At 36.3% G+C, this 19,271-nt stretch overlaps 1 protein-coding gene across 1 annotated transcript in view; it reads right to left on the bottom strand.

Annotated features, from left to right (window-relative positions):
• DPP10 (dipeptidyl-peptidase 10 (non-functional)) overlaps positions 1-19,271 on the bottom strand; it is a 670,962-nt gene that overhangs the window by 171,771 nt on the left and 479,920 nt on the right. The window contains exons 8-9 of the mRNA XM_012651081.1: positions 10,713-10,867; positions 4,161-4,258 (exon numbers count right to left, since the gene is read on the bottom strand). Of these exons, the coding sequence (XP_012506535.1) occupies positions 4,161-4,258; positions 10,713-10,867 (253 nt within the window). The remainder of the gene's footprint in view (positions 1-4,160; positions 4,259-10,712; positions 10,868-19,271) is intronic.

Genomic DNA, 19,271 nt, shown 5'->3' with positions numbered 1-19,271 from the left:
AATTTATAGCCATATGCTTATGTGTCTCTTTGATTAAATAATGTGATTATTTTGTGTGTTTGCACATGATGTACATTACAGTCACAAGTAAAACATAATCTGATATGAGATACCTTATTATACACCTTATTATACACCTTGCACATGACAACCACAATCTGAAGAGAGAGAATTTTTCCCAAAATTAAATTTTTTAAGTCTTACAAGGGGCAATTTCAAACCATTGAAATTTCTATACTGAAGTGTTTAAAATGACCAAAATGGAAGCTAAGGTAGAGTTTGACACATAGGCAGAGGGGAAAGATACATCTAATAATTACATCAATTCCTATATTCTTACTTTCTTTGCCCCAAGGTCCTAGGTGTACATCTCCCTATGATTCATATTGCCTTATTCTGCTTGCTCATAAGTATTCGGGCTTTCTCTGAATGAGGGAGTAGAGAAGTGCCCTTACCTGGAAATGTCACACTCCTTGGCCTGCCTGCTGCAGATGTGGCTGTGCTCCTGGAACTCCATCTCATGAACACATTAGATCTGGTGTCCCACGACCAGTGGCCAGCAGAAGTGTCCCTTTCTTATAACTGGTTTTCCTGCTTGTTCCTAGTCCCCATGGCTCTGGATTACCCAGGCAGTCCTCGAGGAGCTGGTCCTCTTGAGCCACAGAGACAGACAAGCTGGTTAGAGCAATTGCACTCAAGTCAACAGAGACTTTCTATCAGCTGGGTGGTCTGGCACAGAAGATCTAATTGTCCACAAGGGTATGGAGGCCCCAGCACCACCTGCAGACAGGTATGTTAGCAGCTACACCCATGTTTTCACTGGTTTTCTGTCTAATCACTGCTTTATGTTCCAAACATAATCTCTGTGCACATATAGATACTCTGAGCTCATTCTCTTCCAGGTAATCTAGGATTCTGCCAGTAAGTGTATTATGATGATATTCATGACTAACTTGTAGCTAGTGTCCTCCAAAGATCTCTGTTAATAACTATGCATTACTTGTAAGAAGAATCATTCAGGACACTTCCATGAACACAGATGAATTTATTAATTATATCTTTTTGGAAAGCACAGATAGTCCTTAAAAGAATAAGAGATGTAGGCTAGACATAATTCAATTAAATAGGAGGAAAAAGCACGAGAGTGTCAAGCTCAGATGACAGGGCAATATGGCAATGTTACATCAGTGGTGCAGGTTGAGAACAATGGGTCACAAAAGATGAGGAAATAGAGAGAGATTTCCAATAAGTAAACTAATGCTAAAGATAGAGAGTAGGGAGAAACCAATGACAAATCATTACTTTAACTCCTCAGACTGGACAGATCTGAACACAAATGACAATGCATCATTTCCCCGAAACAATGTGACACATTTAATCTGTAGAAAAATATGCATGATTCATTATTATAAAAAATTATTTCACTAGAATTTAACTGTATATTTTTAAATTCACATTTAAATTTTCTAATAAAGGTTCTCAGTGCTTGCAATACTTTAAACTCATAGTGCAGCTCTTGGAAAGATGTTTTTTTCTCCCACGATGAGAAGATTCGTCTAACTGGTTCTCGGGACATTGAAGAAGTATTATCTTAGTTCCTACCATGCTACATTCTTTTCAGAACCAATACAGACCATAATCCAAATAAAGATAAACTAAATGATGATGAATATGAACTGAATTACTATTGAAGAAGAGTTGTATTCATAGTCTAAATTTGTTTGATGATGTGTCTCTGGCTGAATCAGGCATAAATAAATAAATTAATAAAACGAATGAGGTGTGATGGTAGAAATTAGGAAAAGAAATTATGCCCTTCTCCAGATCATTTTACCCTTTTAATTTCTCTTTTGACCATATTAATGAATTTAAATTTATTTATTTTATAGTCTTTGACTAGAGTATAAGTATCTGGTTGAAGGGAAAATCTACCAAATGATGATACTAGCTTGGGGGCCTTTTTCTATTATAATTATAAATGTTAGTTATTATCAATAAATAAACCAATCAGCCAAATAAACAATCAAATAGATCAAACCAACGACCTAAGATTTTCAATACCAACGCATTTTGCTCCTTGGGGGGTGGTGGGGGTCAGGGAGTACAATTCCCAAGGTAGCTTAAGTCATAAAAGTACATCTTTCTATATTTATCTTATTACTCTTTCTGTCTATATAGGCATACCCATATATATTCAATTATTATTCTTGTGATTATGGTGATTTTATTATAGAGAAGAAAGCTAAGAGATGGTCATATTTGAGGTTCAGGTGTGGTGGGGAAAAAGCACAAAAAAGAAAAAAAATAGTTTGTAATTATACTGAGAAATAATATAGGGTTCACTTATCGATTGCCATCTTACAAATAATCTAAAGATTATAAAAATATAACAATGCTTAGATAATATACCAAAAAGAGTAAAAATGTAAATTATTATAAAATAAATTAATACTTATTTAATTATTAAATATTCTGCTATTGAGACTGTAGGCAGTATCTCAAATTATACAGGTAGCTATGCTATGAACACAACACAAACTCCAAAAGAAAGAGAGGGAATTTGATGAACTTAATAGGACATGGGAAAAATATGTTAGTAATGAATCAATTTACATATGTTTATATTTACACAAATAGGTAACAAAGTCAAGGTCATGAATCATTAGCTCCTATTAGAAAGAAACATGTATATTATAAAACTGATCCCTATTGCAAAGATTTAAAAAAACAGAAAAAGTATCAGAAATTATTATTTCAAGACTAGGGGCTTCCGGCGCTGAGAGAGGTAAAGTGACTTGTCCAAGCAGACAAATGAAATAGTGGTAGACAGGTGACTCTAATACTCCTACTTTAGTTCCCTTTCTTGTTAATTCAGAGCATTAAACAAATCAGAGCAAAAGATAAGAGTTAAGGACCAGTTAAAATGTCAATAGTTTCCATAATTGCTTCATTGGTGACTAAATCATTCATGGCTGGTAGATCAAGCTCAGAAATAGAAGTTCTGTTTGATTTGGTCCACCTCCTGCCTTCTACTTGTCAATTCAGATTGATCTTTAAGGTCTCCCATCCAGTGTGGATGAAATGCTCTATACCTTGATGAAATTGGTCTTACCGCATTTTCTACCTTTGCTAACAACTAGTTCTGAGGTTCTATCTTAACCATTTATTATCTCTGGGTTTCATCATTCTGTCAGTAAAAGGAACAGTTTGTATGAAGTAGTTAATGAGGGCCTTCTTGTATAAGCATTCCACAAATTTTTATTACCTTTTCAAGTATTAAAAATATCTACACATATCAGTCTGCACTATCTGTGAAAATTCTCAACCAGGATGATTTTTTTCTAAATATGAAACAACATTTGAGTAAAATTTTTATTGGAATCTGCATTGATTATGGATATCATCAAAACAAATTTCAAGCTTAGCTCCATATTATTCAATATAGTGTGAAATCATTTTCTAAATCAATTTCCTATTTCAACTTATGGACAGTGATAAATTTCCAAAGGGCTCCAATATTTGAAAGAATCATCTTTGAAGGTTTGAGACTACTCTGGATTGCAAAATGTACATGATTATTTGATTATTTGTTCACTGCTGAAGATTTTGATAATATTTAAATTATGTTTTTGACACATAAAGTGTACTTCTTTTCTCCCTGCTCCGACTTTTTAAATATAAAGGCTTCATATGTCGGATACTATGAAAAAAAATCTCATTAAATTTTTCTGCCTGGAGAAGAATTCTAGAGAATCCTTGGCAAGCTGTGGGGACACAATTAGAAAAACTAGCAAATTCCAGCGAGATCATATCCTTTTAAAGAACACCTTTTTAAAAATGGAGCAACTGTTTTCTTGAAGAAAATTCAGTGGAAAATTATCCTTTGTCCCCATCTCTCTGTCACATCCCCAGCAAAAGACTTAATTTTCAACATTAGAATCTACAGTCATTTGTGGTGGTGATAATCACCTTGAAATGAAATGCTTCTTGGAAACAGCCAGACACTGAGAATGACTTCATTCCTTACTAATGGAAGCAACCTCAGCTTTATTTTCAAGTGGATTTGTTCAGCTGATCACATCTCTCTCTAAATTGCAACAAAATGATAATTGGAGTGAAAATATCTATTTCCCCATAAAAGCGAAATTGAAATTGCATACCTTGATTTAAAGCTGTCAGGTGGCATGAGTTCCAAAGTATGAGTTGGTCCATACAGGTTTACAACATATAATTTTATTGTTGGGTTCACTTGACCTGCCTTTGAGAAAACGAAAGTTGTAATGCAAATATAGTAAGCATTAGAATATATTGAGCAAAAAAGAAAAAGAATTTTGATTCATTTACTTTTTTGTGTTGGGAGAAAAATGTTTAATTTCTTTGAAGTAGAAACGATTTTAAATTCAACAACTTGATTGCTTTCGATTGTTTTTGGAGATTGCTGCTTTTCAAGCACTTTCCTCAGACAATTAAAGGTGATAGGAAATCGCGATGACTTCATTCATTAGGCAGTGCCACTGTGTTCTTTCCCTAGAATGGCACCAGAAGGGCTGGCTGCACAGAACAACTAGTAGATAAAGAAACTACTTAGATTATAGGATATGAAATGTGACAGGAAGAAGATTTTGCTAATTTAAAAAAAGAAGGAGAAGAGAAAGAAGAAAGGATGGGAGAATGGGAGGAAGAGAGGGAGGGAGAAAACTTATCTAATTCAGGTACTACACGCTGAAAATTCCACAAACCCTAATGTATTCCATCACATTAATCTCCCTGGCTTTAAAAAAAATAAATGTTATTAATTACTAAATGAGATGACTCATTTGCATAATTGACCCTTGGGAGGTGAGCCACAGGCAGACTGACCTCTCTGAGTACCTGGCATGAAGAGTAGAAAGGCAGTGGTGAGGATATGCAATTTGAGTTCAGTGAATCAAAATTTTATTAAATAAATAACAACTAGCATGCATAGCAGTTGGTAAGTTTCTGGCATATAGTATATGCTAAAAGCATTACATGAATTACCTCATTCAATGTCCTTACTGAAGTTATAGATATAATTATAACCAATGAAAATGGAAAAGCTAAGTAACTGTGCAAGGTGAAATACCTAATAACTGAGGCAGCTAGTATTTAAACCCAGGACGCTCTTAACTGCAAAGCTGCCGTTGTGCTTTCAGTTCATCCCCAGGCAATGGCCTTCAAAGTTTTTCTAAATACACTGTGAGCAATGAAGGGGCAGAAATGGGAACTTTCACCAACATATCTCAAGCAATTTGAATGAATGAATGAATAACTGCTCACATGAATGAATGATGTACCGAATTAGTTGATTATTTGTGGAACAAGGTGCTTCTAAACAATGTGCCATCATCCTTATGATATGGCTGATACTTTAAAGAGAAGACTATATGAGATATACAGAGGAGAAGAAGGAAATTAAAAGTGAGTTGAATTAAAAGACCTGACAAAAATCTAAAGAGAACGATAAAACTGATTTAAAGATGACAAAGGATTCATGTTCACAGAATTGGCATTGACAAAACCCATCAAGACCTGAAGCACCATAGTACATTCCGCCAATAGCTAGCGGCAACTCCGAAGAAGTCTTTGCCAGATTATCAAGAGACCAGCACATCTGTGGGAGTGTGTCATACACAGGTCAGAAGTCCTGAGCCAAAGAAAGGAGTCAAGAGAGGCTTTTACTACAGAAATGAGGTGACTATTAAGAGACCTTATGGAAATGGTTTATACAGTAAAGGTTTTCCTGGAAGATAACTGGTGAGCTTGCCTCACATCAAATGCTCTGGACTCAGAATTTTTAAATCTTTTCATTGCTCCCAAACCCTCCAGTGCCTGAACATATTTGTTGGTCAATTTAGGTTTCTACAGCTCTTAGGAGTTTCCTTTCACACCGTTCTTGTTTTAATTTAGTTGTCATTTTCCTCCCTGAAAATATTGGCTTTATCCATTTAACTGTTAGACTGACCATTTCTCTAGCTGGATCAGGTATGTTCAAATTTAGAGCTGGATGTGGTATTAGCAGTGCCATCAAAGTGTTGTTCTTGGACCAGTGGCATTAATCAGCTTCACCTGGAACCTTAGAAATGCAAATTGATGAGCCACACACCCAGACCTAAAGTCAGACTCAGAATCAGAATCTCTGAGTGCGAGCCTGCAAATCTGTGCTTTAACAAAATTCCCAGATAATTAGTATGTGAATTTTGATAAAACATTAGTCTATATCTCTATATCCTTCTAATCTATCCATCTATCCATCCATCCATCCATCCATCCATCCATCCATCCATGTATCTAACTAGTACAGCTCAGTGGTTGTCAAAGGCTAGCCTGCATCAGAATCAGAGTACCCAGAGGACTTGTTAAATCACTGATTGCTCAATGAAGCCCACTCCAGCATAAGGCTAGTACCCCTGGCACTGCTGAAAGGACCACATTTTGACAACTGGTTTAGCTTAATCTGTAAATCAGAGAAATCAGAGTTCAAATTTTGACTCTGTTATTTAGTTGTTATGGACCATGGAAAGATGCTAAAAAATCCCCAAGTATTATTTTATTTGATTATCAAAAATAAGACAAGGGCCAGGCAGGGTGGCTCACGCCTGTAATCGTAGCACCCTGGGAGGCCGAGGGGGGTGGATTGTTTGAGCTCAGGAGTTCAAGACCAGCCTGAGCAAGAGCGAGACCCAGTCTCTTCTAAAAATAGAAAGAAATTAATCAAACAGCTAAAAATATATAGAAAAAATTAGCCGGGCATGGTGGTGCATGCGTGTAGTCCCAGCTACTCAGGAGGCTGAGGCAGAAGGACTGCTTGAGCCCAGGATTTTGAGGTTGCTGTGAGCTAGGATGACGCCACGCACTCAAGCCCAAGCAACACAGTTGAGACTCTGTCTCAAAAAAAAAAAAAATGAGACAAATACCTCTTGGAAAATACGTTGCAAATTATAAGTTTTGAGTCAAAGAAATTTTCCCGTCTGTAGATAAAAACATTTCATAGTTTTGCTATGTGGACTAACGAAAAAGATGATTTATATAAAGTGCCTAAAATAGTATATGGTAGTGAATTAAAAATGATAATTATTAAGATGCGAAATCTTCTTTTCTATATTGAAAAGCTGTGCTCATATTTTTTATCAGTGAATACACTGATTAAAGCAAAAGGGAAATTAAATTAAATTTGATCTTTCTGTGAACTTTTACTAATGATGCATAGTTATATGACATACTTTATTAAAGACATATCAATTACTATCATATCTTTTAAGACAGTTTTCTTTACATCAGTAACACTTATACATGTACAGAATTACTAATATCCCAATTAGCTTCCACATGAGCACAGATGAACGGTTGTGTACACATGTGGCCAATTTTCAGACAAAAAATGAACAACTCAACCAAACATCAGGCTGTCTCCATAATTTAACTGTTAAGAATTCTATAATCTCAGTTAGATTTTTATCTTTCCATGGAGTTTTGAAATTAAACACACATCAAAAGTTCATCTGTACTTTTTAATATTTGAATCATTTTAAGAGTTTGCAAATTAGAGGAGTTCATCTATTTGCTTTTTATGGTCACATTTGCCACAAAGACAGCAAATCCACAGAATTCCTTTCTCTATGATTCTGAAACACAAGCCTCAATAATAATTAACCTTATTTTACTGGCAACTAAATTGTCATTAAACGAGATAATGTTTTAATTAAAAAGATTAACCTGAGGTTACTGGGATAGAACTGTGCATCTCTTTTGTGCTGAATTGCTAATGATAGGGTATTTTATGAGTTCTGAATCATGCTGAATTAAGTAAAATACAAATATATTTGTTGTGTAAGTATTTCATTAGTAAATCTGACTACATTGGGTATTTACTGCACTCATTTTAAAGCACAATTTAGTATGAACTCTGTGCTACTGCAGTTTCTAAAGTAGCACTTTTTGAAAGTTTATTGCATAAGTAAGAACAAATCAAAATGATACATTTGTTACAGGAAAAACTATGAAACATTTTCCTTAAACCATAGTAGAAAAGAGTTAAGCCTGAAAATTTAAGTAACGCATTCACAATGATACTGAAATTTATTTTTAAAACATGGACCAAAATACAGATCTATTTTCTTTGAGTCTTATTATTCTTAAGTGCCTGGGCAGATGTTCCTACTAAAAATGGCTTGAGGACTGGGGATTCTTTCTCTTGGCTTTGCCTGCTAAAATATCTTTTTTCTTATTTTTAAATACTCTTTAATGGTAGTCATTAATACACACTTAAGACTTCCATCACGTTTTATATACATATATATATATAGAGAGAGAGAGAGAGAGAGAGAGAGAGAGAGAGAGAGCAAGCAGGTGTGAGGTTAAGAATGCTACCCATATATAACTAAGTCATTAAGAGTAAATAGAGAAAACAGAGCTCCACAAATATGTGTTAATTTGACAAGGAGATGTTTTGATTCCAGCTGCATCTTTTGAAATACAAGTTGACCTCTGGTAGTTTCATAGTGAGGAAAAAAATCAATAAATTTGAATTATTTCCCTCTTCCTAAAAAAACCGTGACTTTTATAAAATCACTAAGCCTTTTAGGATCTGTTTGCCCATTCTTAAAATAGAGACAATTGTGATAAAGACTAAATGAGAAGGAAAAAAAGTGAAAAGTCTCCCTGAAAACACAAAGTGCATTATTAGCACATGTGAGTTCTACAATTAATAAACAAACACTATTGTTCTGTTATGCCTATCTTTACCATTAAGCAGTATTAAATAATTAATTAAATAACGAATTATTAAATAATAATAAGTTGTCTGTGTTTGTGTCCAGTGTCTTCTGAATTACTGCTGACACGTTTCAATTTTCTCGGATGTTTCTATTTGTCCATATATTTGTCTCAGTATTGACAGAATTATGAGGCCTAGGAGTGCCCAAGTCTAAGCACCATGAGTCCATAATGGAGAAGGAATTCGAAGATGAGGTAACACATATGGCTTTTTTATGTGAATTACAAAATTCCTACTCCTCTTGAGAAATGAATTGCAAAAAATTGTCTCTTCCAGGGGGCTGATTTTATTCCCTTGGTGCAGTGCACTGAATATTTGGATGTGACTCTGTTCCCCTTGGGCAATGCACTGGACAATTGGATGTGCCTTTCACAGTATGTCACTAGATCTCCATTTTCTATTTAAATTGTCAGGTGAACTTTTATTGTTACAAGTAAATCAAACAATGGAAGAATTCATATATTTGAGAAATATTTTCAAGTTTTCTCTTAAAAAATAAAAGTGCTGGTATGCTGTATAGGCTGAAACTGTCACTCACAAAAACATGGCGAAATCTATAATTAAAGAAGTCATAAGTTCTTTTTTTGCAGTACAATAAAAATCTCTTGATGAATATGATTAATAGTTGTTAGGTTAAATTGTTATTTTCTCCTGAAGAGCACAGGGTACATGTGCTTTCTAATCTATGTTCCCAGAGAAGACCCTAAAAATAGCATTTTAAAATCACAGCATCAGTTCTGTGACCATGCCTTCATTGTGGGCCTAAAGTAAGGAGGCTGATGGAAATTTTCCTCCTTTGTCCAGCTAATGTAGTGTGCAGATTCAAAGATAGAAAACCAAATGTACTTGGAAAAAACAAAAGACAACTCACTAAAGGAATGGCTTAAAAAATGATTTCTAAATGATATCAGCATCCTCTCTGAAGAGCTAAAATGAAAAGTGAAATTATAAAGTTTTCTATGAGACATCTTTTCATGATTAAAATATAGGGGGCCTCATGAGCCTTTTTTGTGGTTGTTGTTATATAAAGATGGGGAAAATATGCATGTAAGAAGAGACCTTGAATAATTAAAGATGGCATACTGGGGAAAAACCAGCACAATCCAGATGCTTTTGTAACTGTTTTCTAGAGGTTTCACCAACACTTGAAAACATTTTTGCTGACTGCACAGTGTTTCCATATTTGCTTCATCTGATAAAAAAAAAATCCATCTATCCTAGCTACCCACAGCTATGATTCCACAGCAGTATTGCATAAAGTATGTTCTAGAGTATGCTCTGCCAAAATAGTGCTGATTTTAGTACTAATACTAATAAATTCTTTATGCTTAGTCTATTCTTTACTGGTGATTTTTTATGCTTAGTCTATTCTTTACTGAGATTCTTTATGCTCAATCTATTTCTTACTGGAGATTCTTTATGCTTAGTCTATTTTTTATAGGAGATTTATAATACACATTAACATATAGTTCATTAAGCGCTCTACAAAATCATCTGAAAGAAGCTAGATTTTTTTTAAGAACTTCCAACTTATTTAACCATGGCACGTTCCTCTGCCTCATAACACCTGTTACCAACTTGTAGGATAGACTTGGAGAAAACTTGCCTCTGCCTCAGTGCTAACGGCTATCTCTTCTCTCCCTCTTTTCAACTGGTAAGGTGAGAAAAAATAAGAATGAGCATCAGAAGGAAAGAAATATAGCGAAAGTGAAAGCTCCCACACCCCTAAATCGTCTCTACCTCTTTCTACCCAAGCACCGTGAATTGACTACTGCAAACTCCAAAATGATGTCTGATAATAGATGAGGGAAGCTTTTGTTTTTCTCCAAAGATAACTGATTGACAAACCAAGAATACTATCAATGAAGCCACTAGTGCAGAGAGAGAAGGAACAAACTAGGACTTCCACATTACTTACCTTAGGATAAGGATACTGCTTTCCTTTGGGATACAGCTCCCCAGTAAACCGAGGGATAACCATGGTTGGTACCAATGAGTTATTTATCATCAGGAAGGCAAGCCTTTCTCCATCTGGTGACCACCAGTGGGCGATGTGAGAACGCAGAAGTTCCTCTAGAATAAATGAGTGTTATTTGAGACCAACTGTAGAGATGTGGGCTCAGTGACCCACAAACATCTGTCCTTGAAATCTCTGTTGCACCTACATGTTCTAGACCCTCTGCGTTGAATTTTATTCTACTTTCCTGAGAATTCACTGTTTCTCAGTTACTCTTTTAATTCCAGGAAAAGAAGCTGAAAGAGGAAGGAAAGAATGAAGCAATGAAGTCAGAGGTTTCATGGATTGCCAGCAATGTAGATCAAGCAGATGAAAGCACTACTGGAGTAAACAGAATGAAAACAGTTACTAAAGAGTGATAAATGGTCTAAAACCACATCCACATCATCATTCATTCATATTTACATTCAATCATATTTCTATTCTCTCATCATCAAACAAAGTGGGTACCAACTAGATTCATCAAACTATTTTATGCTCTAAGCAACTTCAATAAGAAATACACCGGATATCTTTCATCTAACCTAAAATCCACTATCTACTTTTATATACCTGCTTTTTGACCCAGAAAGTTAACCCGTAGGAACTACATCAAAGGAGTCCCCATGCCCTCTGGAAACAAGAGGGCATGATCATTATGAGTTTTGGCAGGAGGTTAAAAGAAAGAGAGTAAAGTCAGGTTATTTATTTTCTTGGCTCCATCCTGCAATGTCACCTCAGGCTGGCTGTGAACTTTAAATGATGTCACTACTTCTGTCAATGCAGCCATCTCTACACAATTTTCTCCTTCTGTGTCTGGTAACAGCTCATCTCTGTGGTCATAAGGGTGGTAATAGCTTGGCTGCTACTGGTTTAGATTACAGCACTTTCCCTTGTGGTTTCCCTATACCTTCACCTTGGTAAATGTTCTCTTTGTAAATAAATACTATTCAAAGTATCATTGAAAGTGCCAATTCTTGGGACTCTGACAGATACAGTAATTAATGTCAGCAGTAGACTCAGAAAAGAAACTCTCAAAATTAGATTTTGAGATTAGGTTTGTCATATATCTTTATCTAGATAGATAGACAGAAGTATATATGAAATGTAATCATCACCTTTCCAGGTGGGAATTGGAGCATAGACAATCCATAGCAAGGGATGGAATCATGAGTGATTAATTGTCACTGGTGGTGACTTGGAATAAAATGCAGATAGAGGTAAAAGGTATTGGAAGAACAAGTGCTTGTGGCACTTAGTTGCTATAACGATGGTGATTGCAAAGATTGTGAAATATAGTTCACACGGGTCTTCTGATACCCCAATGACATTACACAGAAAAAGGAGAAATGGAAACCAGGATTGTAAAATTAGGAATGCACATACAGAACAAAAGGTCATCACGACATCTTTGGAACAGTCTCTCTCTTCTGTAGTTGCAGGGAAGATATGGCTGCAGTCCAAGAGAACATAGTAATGGTTGTGGAGCTGCAATACAAATTAGGGGCTCAATTCCATTTTTGCTTTTAAGCTAAGATAAAGATATTGGTAAAGAAAGATTGGGACCCTGATACACAGGGTAAGAATATTTGGGTAAAGGTAGGCAGTATACTTAGGATTTCTGGACCAGTCTCATAAATAACACATTTTGAGTTTGAGTACTGCTGTATGTGGATAATTTTATGGCTGAAGATTTTGAACCTCAAAATTCCCACAAGTCTTCTCGTTGACAGAGGCAACCTCTGTCCAAGGGAATTAGACCTCCTCTGCATAAAGGTAGAGAATGGGAGACAAATTTCTGTAAAGATTTAAGAGTCTGCAATAGTAGGGGTGTTTCTAGAGACCTAGTAGTCTGGGACACACTAGAATATCACATTGAGATGTCTTTTCTAAAGTGAGAGAAAAATTGTTGGGATTATGTTTATGCAAAAGCAAAAAGGAATTGGACTCTTTGGATTTAGATGACAACAAAAACCACATTCACATGTGTTGCTCTGCTCCATCTCCCAGGCAACCTGTAAAGCTGCCAGTTCCGAGAAGAACCTGAGTGACAGGGGTCCCTGCAACAGATCTAGGCCATGATGCAACCTTCTCTACCTCCTGTACCTTGCGATCCAGCAGATCCAATGGTTATGTAAGTGTTCGTGGAAAACAGAGATGTTGTATGGAGTCTTTGGCACTCCCCATTATCATAATCACAGCAGAGGCATTACAAGCTTTAGAGAAAGACCTTTGCCTCTTGTGTTGAAAAATATCTATTTCAAAAACAGCTTTCTCCTGGGCTCTGGTAGAAACAATTGGCCTAACCATGGAATACCAAGTGACTTTGCAATGAAACGGCTTATCATGGACTGATTGTTATCTGATCCACTGACCATAAAACTGAACACATACAGCAACATTCCACTACAAAATAAAAGTGGGATTGAGCCACAAAACATATGCGACTGCCCATAGTAGTTCATACTCTGCTTCATCCCCTCTCCTCATCTCACATCTGTGCCACACAGTGTGTTTTCTAACACGATTGGCAGAGGAAGAATGAAAGCAGACCTGGTTTATGGGCAAGTCTGCATGATGAATAAAAACAAGCTGAAATCAAGTAGGTTCTGCACCATAATTTGACTCAGAAGTGGTATCAAAAGACAATAATAAACATAAACTCTCCTGCTTGCCAGAATTTTGAACAGAATACTTAGTTGTCTACTTTTTGTGGAAGGAGACCTGCCTTGAGGCATGGATCCACCCTGACTCATGCACAGTAACTAATAAATGGCCACTTGATCAGGGATTTGGGAAGAGTAGAATTAGAAAATCCATGACAAGGAGGTTTAGGAAAAGATAAGTGAATGGACTTAATAGAAAGGGTAAAAATGTGAATATATTAGTGTCCCACTTAATGTCCACCAGAGCACGTTATAGCAGAGGAGGCTGTCAATAATCAGATGGACAAGAAGACTGTCCAGTGCATGTGGGTTAGCCTCTGGCTCCCAGCATGACCTGCCAATGGTAGTGACCATCAACGAGCCCTTCATGTATTGTCATTTCCCGGGGTGACTTGGTGACTACTTGGTGGCAGATGGATGGCATGGAAACCTTTCCATCAAGAAGGGGTAGCAGTTTGTCCTCACAGCGATAGGTACATGTTCTGGGTATGAATTTGTTTGCTCTTGCTGCTTACAGTCCTGCTCGGCATGACTATTCACAGACTTACAGGAAAACTTACCCATTACCATAATAACTCACACTACATTACCTCAAACAGGAAATATTTTATGGCAAAAAGAAGGGCAATAGGCTCAGTGCATAGCCAGGAGGTATAGATCTAGGAACTAAAGGGAAGAAGTAATAGTGTTCTCTCTCACTACCATACCAATAACTCGCTGGTTACAATTTGCTTCTTGTTCTCATAATAATGAGTTGGTGAATTTAGAAGTTCATTGCTTGAAAGAGGAGTGTCTCGAACAGGAATATAGTCATAATTCTGTTCCTCTGAATTTGAAGCTGAAATTTCCCCCTAACCATTGTGGGTTCATTATAACCAAAAACACAGAAAAACAAAACAAAACAAAAAACCAGCAAAACATAGCCACTATGCTAGGTCTTGTGACCGATCTGCCAGGAATAAAATGCGTCTTTGCCATACAAAGGAGGACAAAGGGAAATATATTTGGAACTCAGGAGATTCACAAATACTTCTTTGCCCAATAGTACTGGCCAATGGAAAACTGAAATTATAGCAACCTAATTTGCTAAGGAGTAAGGTTTGCCAGGAATAAAGTTTTGATTTGATCCACTTGTTAAATAACCTGTCTAGTTGACATGCTAACAGAAAATAAAGGGAAAAGGAATGGGTAGTTGAAGAAGCAACTATGATTGCCAGTTAAGACCACATGATAAGCTCATTTCTTCTTGCTGGGGAAACTTTCTCCACAACCATTTAAGAAAAATACAAATAGTGACTACATTTATAAATTTCAGATGTATAACTGGACTGATGCCATCTTGCAGTGCAACAGTAATAGATGGGACTATGTGTTCTTCTCCTTCCAGGACATAAACTTTTAATTTGAATAATAAGAACATCCCCACGTTTTCTGACTTTGTGTTAGGTATGACCAATATGAAACCCAGGCAAATAAAATGAAAGGAGGGAGAGAGCACGTGGAATTTATTTTCTTGGCTCCCAAGCATTGAAATCATGTGAGTCTGGCTTTGTTCAACCAAAACTCACTGCTTCTATTACTGTGAAAAATCTACAGGACTGTTTTTCTTTCTAGTTTCTGTTGACTGTTGCCTCCGCTCTCCCTGTTTGAGTGTTAACAGCTAAATCATTACTAGTTATAGTTTGTAGCATGTCCCATGTTCTTGATAAGTAGCTCCTTCAAAGACAAAACCTCCTTGAATTATTCTTTTTTGAATGTGCCACTTTTCTTCCAGCTGGGATCCTGACCCTGTATTATACAAATAACAATTAAGTCGAGAAGATGACACACTGAAGAAAAAATATATATGCTAAGGGCCAATCTGAGTGTAAACTCTAAGTCCTATGAGATTTGAAGGTACAAAGAAATCCTGTTAGCTAAAGTCAACACTCTGGATTTCTGAGAAGCAGGTTCTGTCATAGGAGCTGACATATGTGAACCCAGTATTTCCCAAGAGCAAGCCTGGCCTAGAGTTGAGGGCACTGTTCAGGAGAAATAAAGTACCACCTACTCTCATGTATTTTAGAGTGATTTATGCCTAATGCTCTTCCCCACAAATTGCTAACATACCAAAATAATACATAGAAAGAGTTATGTGACTTCCTCAGATGCAAAAATAAAGCTAACTGGAATGGGAAGGAGGTAAATAAAAGAATCTTTAATATGCATTTACTTAACAGTCATCCTGGATAAGGCACAGCTTCTTTAATCGAAACTAATGGGAACATTTACTCATGGATTCAAACTTCCTATGTTAATTATATTATTCACTAAGAATTTATTTTTACAAATTGCATTCCACTCCAATTTAGCATAAGTTTGGCTGTTCATCATTTTTTATTGCTCTGATTGAGAAAATCTCACGGCAGAGCAGATGGAGTTTTCAACACATGTGGGTTTATAGCACAGATACTGAAAAACACAGCCTCAACACAAAACACTTCCAGAAAAATAAGATACGACTCTTGTGTTCAGATTAGCATGCTATTCTGAAAAGCAAGTTGATTTTTTCCATTTTTAGTTTATTAACTTAGACAGATAGGATTTCCTAAGGATGCTACTGGCAACCCTGTGGGCTGGTGGTTGATTTTTTCCCCCTTTATTTTCCACATTTCACTGCCAACTTTCTTGGAAAAAATGTTTATATTCATACCCTGCTCATGTCCTACTTACACATAGATATACTGCTGTCTTGCTTCTGGTACCACCAATTTTACTCATCAAGGTTATCAAATCCAATAGTAACTTTGGAATCCTTATCTTGTTTGACCTCTGGAGACTCAGCACTGTTGAAAACCCTGTCTTCCTCTGGCCTCCATGGCTGCAGCCCCATGGATGGCACTTAGTAAGTGTTCAATAAATATTTGTTGAGTCAGTGATGATGGAATGGATACAATTTCATGTGCCCAAGACAAGACAAAAAATAATGTGAAAGTAGGGCATTTTGCATTGTCCTCATTAAACAAAAAAGGTATAACAATTGGAATCTGCTGATAAAGATATTATTTGTCTTGTGTATTTTTTTCCCACTTCTTTATTCTTGTCATTCTTGAAGATCAATGCAAAGATCATTTCTTCTATGAAACACCTGAGATTTCTCCATAATTCTTTTCAGTATGCTGACATAAATTCTATTTGTAATTCTGTTTACCATGCTCTGAATGGCTCCTGATAGAATAGTTATTTACTCTTAATCACCTTACTACCTTGGAAATACCTGAAACATAGAAACCCTTATTCCTCCTAATATTGCTCTCGGGTAATACCTGACAGATATTTGCTCCACAGCTATTGAATTGAATTTCAAAGAACAATCCCTTAAAAAATATGAGGTTCTAAAATATATTTATAAATCATTTTGGCATATTAGTTCCATTATTCTGCATGCTTAAATAATTAAAAGCGACAGTCATTTTTTTTCCTATTTAATAGATTAAGTACTTTATGAAAATTTTCTAAGCTGTGAATTTGGTAACTAGAGACTTTACTTTTTTTAAATAAAATTTAAAAGTTTTAAAATAAAATTTTGATCTGATATCTAGTTATGTTACCATGCTAAATACAATTTATATGAGTAACACTGGATGTGCTTTGTGTAAATTATATTTAAAATAATCTTCCATTTTGAATATTTTATTATTTTTCTGAACAGTACCAATTGTTTAAAACATATTATATTTCGTATGTTTTTACTTTCCTTAGAGACTGAATAATACTAGAAATAGAAACAAAGATGCTTAAAAATGATGCTTTTAAAGACTTTTAAAGACTCAACACTAGTGACTGAGGTTGGGAGCAGCAGTGCTCTCACAGATTGGCCTGGCCCTAAAAAGATTAAGACGTGCCCTTAAAACTTGCCATAAAAACATTTAGTGTCTTTTATGTGCCTCTTTCTCTCATCTTTTTTTTTTTCATGACATTTACTGAAGGTAAATTTCAATTTAAAATAAAAGTGGAAATGTTATATGTTACTTCCTGTGTCTCCCATGCATGCTAATTTAGATTGTACTTGATTCTTATAAGTAATAAAAAGGAAATTTCCACACCAGAGTATCACGCACAGTGCTGAAGATTATGCACATTCCCTAGGTGATATCAGTGTGCTCTGGTGAGTATATTAAAGGGAAAAGAAAAGGTCTGGAGCCTGGGAGCTGTTGGTACACTGGACGAGCAAAGAGATAGTGGGGGATTTAAGGTGCATGTAGGACTCTTGAAGCATAGGCTGCGGATGGCAGGCAAAATGTTGAGGGGAAATCAAAGTCATCTGAACTGCTTAAGTCCCTCTGCCAGACCACACATTGATTTTGCTGGTAGAGTTTCTTCTCCTGGAAATACAGTGAGAATTGGAGTACATCCATGGACAGTAGGGTTCAGAGCCTTTGGCTGAGGAAACAGATCAGTGAAACCTGATAGGTTAGGCCCCCAAATGAGCGTTATCCCTTAGGGAACAATGAAAACCATGTGGCTACAAGTAGAGTAGACTAGTGATTAAGCATCAGCTTTGGACACAAAAGACAAACATTCAAATGCTGGTTCTCCCGCTCATTAGCTCTGAGGCCATCTCCATCCAACTCACTGATCCTCACTCAGTTTTGGTTTCTTATTAAGTGATTAGTTACACTGGTGCTGTGAGAGTTCCATCACATGCACACATGGAATTTCCCACCATATGTGCAACACAGAGCCCAAAGTACTGAGTTCAATCCAAATGGCAAAAACTCTAATTTTTCTATTTCCCCTTTGGAATGTGTCAGACCTACACTGCCATCACCAAATTTTTTGTTACCTGTTTGTCCTTCTCCCTCCCACAACCCCTGCAAACTGTTTACTCTCAGCCCAAATATATGTTTTTTTATATTCCAATTAAGAAAATTATCTTATTTTTCACATAATGGTCTATAAGTCTATAATTTTTCTACTTAAATTTTCTCCTTAAAAATGTAATGCCCATAACCTATATGACACTTTCCCAATAGGACAGAGGCTCAAGTCTTCTTGATCAGGGATCAAGTCAGCACGATAAGCACAGTCTACGTTGAGTATACTCCTAGTTGACTTAAAAGTTCACCTATGTTAAAGATCACATTTTGTCACCTAATGTCACATGCCAGCACACTGTGAAATGCCCACGTTCCCCCAAATCACTCCTTTCCTCCCTGAATTCTGCTGCTCCTTGTTAATGCTTGTTCAGTGTGCCTGCCACCACTATTTACTAGTGACCCAAACCAGAAGCCACAAAGTTGTTCCTGACTTCTTATCATCTACCCTGTCCGTTTAACCACTCTGACCTATACATTTTATTGCCTCATCAAGTTTAGAATCTTCCCTCCATTTTACTGCTTTAACTCTAGTTCTATTGCTCATTATCTCCTCATACAACATGGAAGCAGCCTTATAGCTGCTCATGGTTCTTTCTGCTCTTACATCCCAGCTTTACACTGCAGCCAAAACAATTTATTTACATGGAAGATCTAATCTTGTCATTCCCTTACTTGAAAAACCCCAATCGTTTCCCCATTTACTAGTAGCAAAATAACTGAAATCCCAGATCATCGTTAGAGGTCACTATTCCTTGGTTCTTACTGCCTTCCTGTCTCCAATTTTATGCCTCAATAACATCAGACAGACTGTAATTCTCTAAGTACAGGCCATGCTATTTAACCCTTCTATGTTTTCACAAGCTGTTACCTCTGCTTGGATTTTCCTTCCTAATTATTTTTCATGTGTAACATTTCTTAATTTTTCAGTCTCAACTCAGGAAAATGCTTTCAAATCC

Source organism: Propithecus coquereli, unplaced genomic scaffold, assembly GCF_000956105.1.
Source record: "Propithecus coquereli isolate 6110/MARCELLA unplaced genomic scaffold, Pcoq_1.0 Scaffold348, whole genome shotgun sequence".
NCBI classification, from domain to species: Eukaryota; Metazoa; Chordata; class Mammalia; order Primates; family Indriidae; genus Propithecus; species Propithecus coquereli.
The sequence above is the reverse complement of the archived record's forward strand: the minus strand, read 5'-3'. Positions and strand labels throughout refer to the sequence as shown.